Source organism: Acomys russatus, chromosome 19, assembly GCF_903995435.1.
Source record: "Acomys russatus chromosome 19, mAcoRus1.1, whole genome shotgun sequence".
In the NCBI taxonomy this organism is placed as follows: Eukaryota; Metazoa; Chordata; class Mammalia; order Rodentia; family Muridae; genus Acomys; species Acomys russatus.
In genome coordinates, this window is record NC_067155.1 from 29,518,358 (window position 1) to 29,527,787 (window position 9,430).

Here is a 9,430-nt window from a genome sequence, read left to right on the forward strand (position 1 = left end):
CCTGGGGCACGTGGCAGCTCTCCACAACGTACCAGACACAATTTCTTAGGCATACCCCAAAACTCCAGAATCTGACCGTAGGAGTAAAACCTACAGTATTTTGGTTCGTTTGGTTTTGGGTTGGTTTTAAGTACCTGAGTTTTAAAATGTCCTCCAGGTGACTCTGATGCCCTGAAGTACCCGCTTCTCAAAATGAGACCCATGGACACCTCTGGGGATGGGGCTGAGATGCAAACTCTCGTCCAGTAACTCTGCATGTTGGACAATGATGTGGACACTGATAATGACGCTGGTGTTGATGCTGATGCTGACAGTAATGATGCTGGCAACACTGCTGACGCTGACAGGCCACAGGCCACTTTGAGCAGGAAAGGTCTACAGGGAGACTAACCACTCTCCATGATTTAGGCACAGCCACGCCCACTACTTTACTATCCGTTTTGTTTTGTTTTGTTTTGTTTTAAAGAGCAAAGGTAGATTAAGGAAAAGTGAGTTTCAAAGGACGAGTACCCCTGCCTGACACTTGTTTAACAAAGAGTCCGGTGCTGTCGAAGCTGGTCTCAAACTTGCTGGGTAGCAGAGGGTGGCCCTGAGCTTCTATCCCCCCCCCCCTCTCTATTCCTAGTGTTGTGGTGGGCAATTTGACCACTATGCCCAGTTTCTGTGGCTGAAGGAATCAAACACAGAGCACTCTAACAACTGGGCTGCAGCACTGGCACTTTGCCAGGCCCTGGTCCTTCTTAACCTCATATCCCTGCCCTCCCCGTCCAGCCTGCAGGCTCCAACGATAATCCCATAGATGCCCTATATCCCCAGTATACCCAAGCCTCCAACCTCATCTGAACGGCAGAACCAGCTCAGCCAATTGTCCACTTCTCCACGCTTCACCTAGGCCTGGCAAGCTTGCCTCCATACTCTCTCGTCCTGGGACATAGGGCCAGGATCAGGGTGTGGGCAGATCTGACACCCCTACACAAGACACAACACAGGCTTGGGAACAGGATCTGCTCATCCTTTATCTCCTGTGGGGTCAGCGTCCCTCCAAGGCCCGATCTCGGGCAATAACAGCCTCTTCGAACTTGATCATGAGTGTGGTCCCCTTGTGCCAGTGTGCTGTAACCTTGGCGGGGAAGCCGCTGTGCGTGAGCACTGCCTCCACGATGCCCGCTGTGAAGCTGGCGCAGTTGAGTGTGCTGTTCTCCTTGGGCACCGAGATGTAGGTGTTGATGAGCGGCTCTCTCTCAATGATGTAGAAAGTGCGGGCATCATCGTTGGCCTGCTCTAGCTTATCCGCCTCCTTGCCGAACAGAGCCTTCCACACCGGGCCCTTGACGAACAGCAGTGCACCCAGCACCTTGGTCTCGCGCCGGGCACCCTTTTCGCGAGCCACCAGGGCATCTAGGACCCGAGCGCCCACCTGGCGGCCCAAGGCAGCCAGTCGGGCCTGAAGTTCGGCCACAGAGAAGACACGACTCTGACAGTGCTGCACCAGCTCAGAGAAGAGAAGGGCAAAGGCGCTCAGGCTCACCTCGGTGCGCGGCCGCACCAGCGCACGCTCGAGTAGCGCGGACTTCCCGCGCGTGAATCGCGCCTCCATGCCACAAGCCTGCGGGGAGAACAAAAGGCAGGGCGATGGATGGATGGATGAGGCTTAGCAGCAAGGACCAGAGGGAGAAGCAGGAGGGAACTCTGGAACACCCACACAACCCACCTGTCCCAGCGCCGAGTACTGTAGCGCCAAACAGATGACAAGGAAAGCGGACACTCAAAGTGCTGGTACAACACACGCCATAAGGTTTGGAGGAAAAAAAAAAAAGCACAAATACTAGAGAGCTTTCCGATCTTGCCTGCCAGCGGAGAAAAGAGATGAGGACTAGAGAAGACAGAGAGCTGGCTCAGCACTTCAGAGCATGTACTGCTCTTGCGAAGCACTTGAGATCAGTTCCCAGCACCCACTTGAGGTGACTCACAACCGCCCGAAACTCCAGCACCAGCAGACATCAACGCTTCTGGCCTCTGCTGGCACTGCAAATCCCATGCATAAACCCACACCGTGGCACGCATGCGAATACATAATTAAAAATAAAAAACGGAAAAGAAGTCTTGAAAGGGGACTAACAGGGAGCAATGGAAGCCACCCCAAAGTCGGAGGCCCAAGAGATTTCTTGGGGATATGGCTCAGTCAGTACAGTGCTCACCTAGCATGCATGAAATCCTGGGTTTGAGTCCCAGCACAACACAAAGTCATGTACAGTGGCACACTTCTGTAATCTCGGGACTCAGGAGGTAGAAGCCAAAGGAGAAGGATCATGAGGTCATCCTCTGCTATATTTGGAGTTTGAGACCAACTGTCTCAAAAAAAAAAAAGTAGCCGGGCATGGTGGCACATGCCTTTAATCCCAGCACTCAGGAGGCAGAGGCAGGAGGATTGCTGTGAGTTTGAGGCCAGCCTGGTCTACAAAGCAAGTCCAGGACAGCCAAGGCTACACAGAGAAACCCTGTCTTGAAAACCCTCCGACAAAAAAATAAAAAATAAAAATAAAAAGAGCTGGAAACGTGGTTCAGCAGTTAAGATCATGTTTTGCTCTTAGAGGGAGATCGGGTTTAAATTCCAGCCCCCACAAAGTGATCCACAACCATCTGTAACTAGTGCTAGGAGGTCCTCTGCTGAGGCACACGCATGATGCACATACGTATGTGCAAATAGAACAATCGTCACATAAAATAAACCCTCAGACAAATAAAGTGCCTTCCTAAAGAACTATCAATGGCGCCGGCAAGACGGTGGCTCAGGAGGTAAAGACACTTGTCTGTTAACCCCAGTTTGATCCGAGAACCCAGAGAGTGAAAGGAGAAAACTCACTCTCAAAAGCTGTCCATGCATACTCACATATGCACACAAAAATACACGTTGGATAAATAAAAATGTCATTTTTAAGCTGCTAGTACGTGGCAGTGGGATGGTGAAAACTGAAAGTCGAGAGAATACAGAGACGACATAAAGCTATGGAGCCTCAGGCAATAGGATGGCAGAAAGAGGCCAGCCCGGATGAGTTCCAGGACTGCTGAGGCCACAGTGAGACCCTTTTCATCACCAAGATTTAGAATCAGCCGGAGGGGGTGTCACATGTCTTTAATCCCAGTACTCAGAGAGGCAGGGGCAGGCGGATCACTGTGAGTTTGAGGCCAGTCTGGTCTACAGAGTGAGTTCTAGGACAGCCAAGGCAACACAAGAGAAACCCTGTCTCAAAAAAACAAAAAACAAAAAACAAAAAACAAAAAAAGATCTAGACTCACCAGACAGGTTTAACTCAGGGAAGACCCACTCTGTATGTGGGCACCACCACCCTAAAGCTGAATCAAAACAATAAAATTATCTGGTGCAACGCTGGGCACCAGCACTCCTCTCTTTCTGCTTTCTGGCTAAATGCAATTCGACCAGCTGCCTCACTCTAGTGCCACGTCTTGTCGATGGTCAAATATAACAGACCTGTTCTTTTGGTTGCTTTTGTCAGATATTTAACCACCGCGACGATGAGAAAAGCTCTAATACACCCTGCCTTTAAAGCGGGGGGGGGGGGGGGGGGGGGGGGGTCGAGGGGGGATGAGGGGGGTGGGGGAGGCGGGAGGTGAGGAAGGGAGAGGGAACAGAGGACAGTCAGTGATGTTCTCCCTAGCTGGCATCCAGCTCTGACTACCCTAGAGATCCTCCTGCACAACTCCCTTCGGGAAAGCCAGGGGAAAAAAGTAAACGACAGGGGCCTGGAGAGATGGCTCAGCGGTTAAGAGCACTGGCTGCTGCTCTTCCAGAGGTCCTGAGTTCAATTCCCAGCAACCACATGGTGGCTCACAACCATCTATAATGTGATCTGGTGCATACTGTATACATAATAAATAAATCTTTAAAAAAAAAAAAAAAGTAAATGACAGTAAGTGGCTGGGGTGATTCAAGGCCAAGTCAAGAGCGAGTGCAGAAAAACCCCAACCCTATATCCTGAGTGGGGAGGGGGTGGGTCGGAGAAAGGTGTCTATTTATCACTAAGGAATCCGTCTCCACAGTGACCCTTAACACTTAAGAGATACTCGCACTCCCACAAACTCTCTGGAAAGCTGCACGGATCTCGACCTCCCGTGCCTGCAGCAGGGAGCCGCAACCGTGAAGGGAGACCAAAATGGAATCCGGAGATTGAGGGCCCTGATGCGTCTCCAGGTGAAGCCCTCGTCACTTCTGGAGGATGGCTTGGAGCCGACAGCCCGCCGCTACAAAGCACGACCCAAGGACAGGGTCTTGGGGGACTAGGATTGGACCTTCCCGCACCCCAGCTGGGGAGGGGACCGTGCGGAGAGCGCCACTCGGCTGCACTGGGAAGCTAGGCTGGGCTGCTCAAGGTCCGGGACACCGGAACTCGCATCACCACCACTACCACCCCCAGGAAAACCCAAAGCCGACTGACCCGGGAACGCTGCTCGAGATGCACAGAAAACAGACGAGGGCCGTACACACCGGACTAGGTTCTCCGGTATAGAGAGGTCTCCACCGGAACTCGGCAGCCGTACGTTCAGCGGAACTTCCTGATGACGTTGTCAAAAAGGCCTCCTAGTGCGCAGGCGTGTATGGGTTAGACGGTGCGCGCACACGGAAGGCGGGGCGACGCTGTGACCGAGAGCGGACGCCAGGGGGCGCGCGTGCTCCACCTCAGCGACCCAGAGCTCCTCCCTGCAGTGGGCTAGGAGGTCTTGCTTTGTGGGAGCTGGCCTTTGAACAAGGGGGTGGCGCGCAAGTACTCTGTCCTAGGAGAACGTAAACGCCCCATGTTTTCTTATGTATATTCTTGAGGTGTGGGCTTGATGTATTTACCCGCAATTTGCCCCTATAATTGATTTTTACCTGTGGATGAAGGAGGACACTTGATCTAAGGGGTGTTTTTCCATCTTCCGTAGAAGGTGTAGATACCGATCCTTTAGTTAGTAGTAGTAACAGCAGCAACACTAACAGTAATTCTACCTACGGAGGCATCTGACCCCCTTGTATCTCCTTTGTGTGTCTGTGTGTCCATGTGCCCAACACTCTTGGGTGCAGAGGCCAGAGGCTCTGGACCTTATTTTTAAGACAGGGTCTAGTTACTGAACCTGGGGAAAACATTTCTTTTAGCTGGCTAGCATCTCAGGGAATCTGTCTGTCTGTCCCACAAACACCCCATTGGCAGCAGTTCTGGGGTTACGGGTGTAAACCAACACACTCAGTTTGTTGTTGTTGCTTTGTTTTGTTTTGTGGTGTGGGCGCTCAGGATCAAACTCAGGTCTTCACACTTTTACTTTATCCATTGAGACACACACACACACACACACACACACACACACACACACACACCGAGCCCCTTAACTTTTTGTGCTGTTTATCCATTGGTTGTTGGTTGTTTGAAACAGAGTCTTGCTGTCTACACAAAGTCAACGTGACATGTGTGCCCAGCTCTTCCCGTCTTTAGCTGACTTTGATAAGAGGAGCTGCAAAAGGCAGAAAGAATGTAGGCCATTTTCTCCTGGAATGTATTCGTTTCTCCAGCAGGCGTAAGTCGGCCGCATGTTTAACTGATCTGTTTCACCGTCCTGGGAATGAAACCCAGGGCCTCACACGAGTTGGCCAGTGAGTGCTACGCTCCCTGAACCAGGCCCCCAGCCCACAGTGTTCAAGTATAATCTCCTAGCTGTCTCATTGTAAAAGGTAGAAAGCAGTAAGCTAAACTGTTTCTCTTTGTCTGTGCTAGGGATGGAGCTCAGGGCCACCGGTTTGATGGGTAAGCCTTCTATTGTTGAGCCGTGCCCTCAACCCCAAGCTGATTTTAATACTTAGTCTGTTCGTGAGTGCAGATACATTCAGAAACGTGCATGGAGCCAGGCATAGGGACACACCCCTTTAATAAATACCAGCTAGTGTAGTACTGTGCTCGCAGACGAGAGCCCAGTATAACCGTCATAAGGAGACTTCATCCTTTGATAAGAGGAGCTGCAAAAGGCTCCAGCAAGGTGATGGGAACCGGAGCAGAGACCCATAGCCAACGTTAGGCAGAGCTCGAAGGATTCTGCCGGAAAGGTGAAGGAAGGATTGCAGGGGTTGGGGAGCGTCAAGAACACCACGCGAGAACGGTCCACAGGATTAACTAACCTGGACCCAGAGCGACTCACAAAGAATGAAGTGACAGAGCCGGGCGTGGTGGCGCACGCCTTTAATCTCACTTGGGAGGCAGAGGCAGGCGGATCGCTGTGATTTCGAGGCCAGCCTGGTCTACAAAAGCAAGTCTAGGACAGCCAAAGCTACACAGAGAAACCCTGTCTCGAAAAAGAAAAAAAAAAGAATGAATTGACAGTCAGGGAGCCTGTGCGGCTCAGACCTAGGTCCTCTGCCTATGTTGTGGTCGCGTAGTCTGGTGGTGTTTTTGTGGGACTCCTAACAGTGGCGGGGGGTGGGGAGGCGCCTGTCTCGGTCTCTTTGGCCTGCTTTTGGGACACTTTTTCTCCTGGGTTGCCTCGTCCAGCCTTAATACGAGATGAGGGGATATGCCTAGCCTTACTGCAGCGTGATGCCATGTTTCGTTGATGTCTCTGAGAGGCCTGGCCTTTTCTGAAGAGAAACAGAGGCGTGGACATCGGGGAGAAGGGACGTGGAGGGAAAAGCAGTAGGAGGGGAAAAAGGAGAGGAAACGGCATTTGGGGTGTAATATATGAGAGAAGAGTTTTAAAAGAAGAAGAAATGTAAACAACAGGGGCCTCTCTGGATAAAGAATTTTAAAAAAGAATTTTTTTTAATGAATAAATAAACACTGGCATTCAGGAAGCAGAGGCAGGCGGACTCGTTGAGTTCAAGGCCAACCTGGCCTACAGAAGGAGTTCCAGGCCTGCCGGGGCTACATAGTGAGATGCAGTCTAAAGAGGAAGAGGAAGAAGCCACGTGCCTATGGAGACCAGAGGTCAACCTTTCGTGTTTAGACCAGGTTGGCGTCAGACACAGGACCTGTCTCTGCCTCCTGAGTGCTGAGATTAAAGGCGTGCTCCTCCACCCCTGGATTCGGTTTTATTTTTGAAATAGAGTCTCTTTCTGAGACTTGGAGTTCCCTAACAGCTGACTATGAACCCCAGAGATCCCCCTATCTTCATCCTCTCAGCACTGGGGTTACAGTCCTGGCCTTTCACGTGGGTTCTGGAAATTGAAGCCAGGCCCTCATAGTTAGACAGAGTGGGTTATCTCCTGGGCCAAAATATTATTTTTTTTCAATGTTTTCTTACATTTTGGGTCTAGAGAAATGGCACAGTGGTTACTTTTGCTCTTGCAGAGGACCAAGGTTCAATTCCCAGCACCGACATGATTGTTCATACAACCATTTCAGGAATTCACCGCTCTTTTCTGACCTCCACGGGCATAACGCATACGTGCAGTACATACAGGCAGGCACACGTGCATACCCATAAAATAAAATGAATAAATCTAATTTTTAAACTTTAGTAAGTCTATTACCTGTTTGTATATTATGTGTGCACGTATATTTGCTTGTATATATCTGTGTGCCATGGTGTAAGTAGAGGTCAGAGGACAACTTTTGGTAATCAGGTCTCCCACTAGAGATAGAACGCAGGTTGCCAGCTTTGGCAGCAAACACCCTTATCCATGGAACCATCTTGCCAGACCCAAAATGCTATTTCTAATTAGTATAACACCTTCCTGGTGGGTTGTTTGCAACTAGACACACAAACCTAGACATACTTGAGAAGAGAGGCCTTGATTGAGAAAATGGGTCCACCAGATCGCCTATGGGTGTGGGAGGAGGCAGCTCACTGCAGCAAGTGGTCCTGGGTTGTGTTAGAAAATGGATTGAGCAAGCCAGTAAGTGGAAATCCTCCATGGCTTCTGTTCAGTTCCTGGCTTCCTAAGATGATGAGTCGTGAGGTGAGCATGTAAGCCAAGTAGACCCACTCCTCCCTAGGTTGCTTTTGGTCATGGTATTTTATCACAGGAATAGTAACCCTAACGAAAAAACAACCTATTATCAATTCGTCACATAGATGCCGTTTTTAAATCACTAAAGAAACTGGCATAACAGTAATCCCAGCTACTCAGGAGGCTGAGGCAGGAGGGTTGCTTAAATCCAGAAATTTGAGGCCAGCCTAAGCAATAGTACCAAGACTCTGCCTATAAATAAACAAATGTTAATACTGGATACTGGTAGAGCATTTTTATTTTCCTTCCCTCTTTTTCCTTTTCCTTTTGCTTTGCCTCTTGTCTTTGTTATTGCTGTTTCTTCCTAGGGTTAAAACCCAAGTGTGGCCGGGCGTGGTGGCGCAGGCCTCTAATCCCAGCACTTGGGAGGCAGAGGCAGGTAGATCACTGGGAGTTTGAGGCCAGCCTAGTCTACAAAGTGAGTCCAGGACAGCCAAGGCTAACACAGAGAAACCCTGTCTCGAAAAACCAAAAGACAAAACAAGTGTGTATTTTTGAGGTGGATACAGCTCAGCTCATGCTGCCCATCCTCGAAGGACACAAAATCTGCCACTGGACAGTATGACTGGGGAATGTTATCATTGTCTCTCTTTCAAAAGGAGGCTAGCTGGGTGGGGTGCTACGTGCTTTTAATCCCCCGCAGGCAACAGGCAGAGGCAGGTGGAATTTGTGAGTTTGAGGCCAGCCTAGTCTACATAGCAAGCTCCAAACCAGCCAAGGCTGCATAGCAAGACCCTGTGTCTCACACACACACACACACACACACACACACACCACTATACCCCACCCCCACGAAGAGAAAACCCTGGTCCAGGGACGGATGCTTATAGTACGGGCACTTGGGAGGCTGAAAGAGAACGCCTTTTGAGGTCAACACCAGCCAAGTAACGAGAGTAAGACCCTGTCTTAGAATAACCAATGAGAGGGAAAAAAAAAAAAAAGGGTTCAGCTCCACGGATAAGATGGCTTGTGTCCCGTGCACAAAGCCCTGGGTTTGTCAGGGAGCTGAGAACCGACCTCAGAGTCCTCTGGAAGACCAGCAAGTGCTCCCAACTGCTGAGCCATCTCTCCAGCCCCAGCATGCTTTATTTCCATGCCATTCATCATGACGAGAGCGTTTTCTATTAATAGACAATGGCAGATATACACTGAAGCTGAGGTGAAAAAAACAACCCCCACTTGCTATTTCTTTTGGGGGGGCTGGTGGGAGACTCCACAGAGCGCTGGCTGTACTAGAACTCTAGATGCCAGGCTGGCCTTGAACTCAAAGCTATCCACCTGCTTCTGCTTTCTGAGTGTTGAAATTAAAGACATGTTTTAGCATGTCTGGCCTAAGGTAATTCCCCCATTTTTTACCTTCACCAGCAGAGGGCAATATAGAGTCTTTCCTGGTGTGCCTTTGATGTCTTTCTGTTACAACTGGCCATGGGGACAAGGAGA

The 9,430-nt window shown here is 50.2% G+C and overlaps 1 protein-coding gene across 1 annotated transcript; it reads right to left on the reverse strand.

Moving 5' to 3' along the window:
* Window positions 1-613: 613 nt before the first annotated feature.
* Window positions 614-4,582, reverse strand: Trappc5 (trafficking protein particle complex subunit 5). Its single transcript, XM_051162919.1, has 2 exons — window positions 4,455-4,582; window positions 614-1,606 (listed from the first exon to the last, which is right to left on the reverse strand). Exon 2 carries the CDS (start codon window positions 1,595-1,597, stop codon window positions 1,031-1,033), a length of 567 nt encoding a protein of 188 aa, XP_051018876.1. The 5' UTR covers window positions 1,598-1,606; window positions 4,455-4,582; the 3' UTR covers window positions 614-1,030.
* Window positions 4,583-9,430: the final 4,848 nt, after the last annotated feature.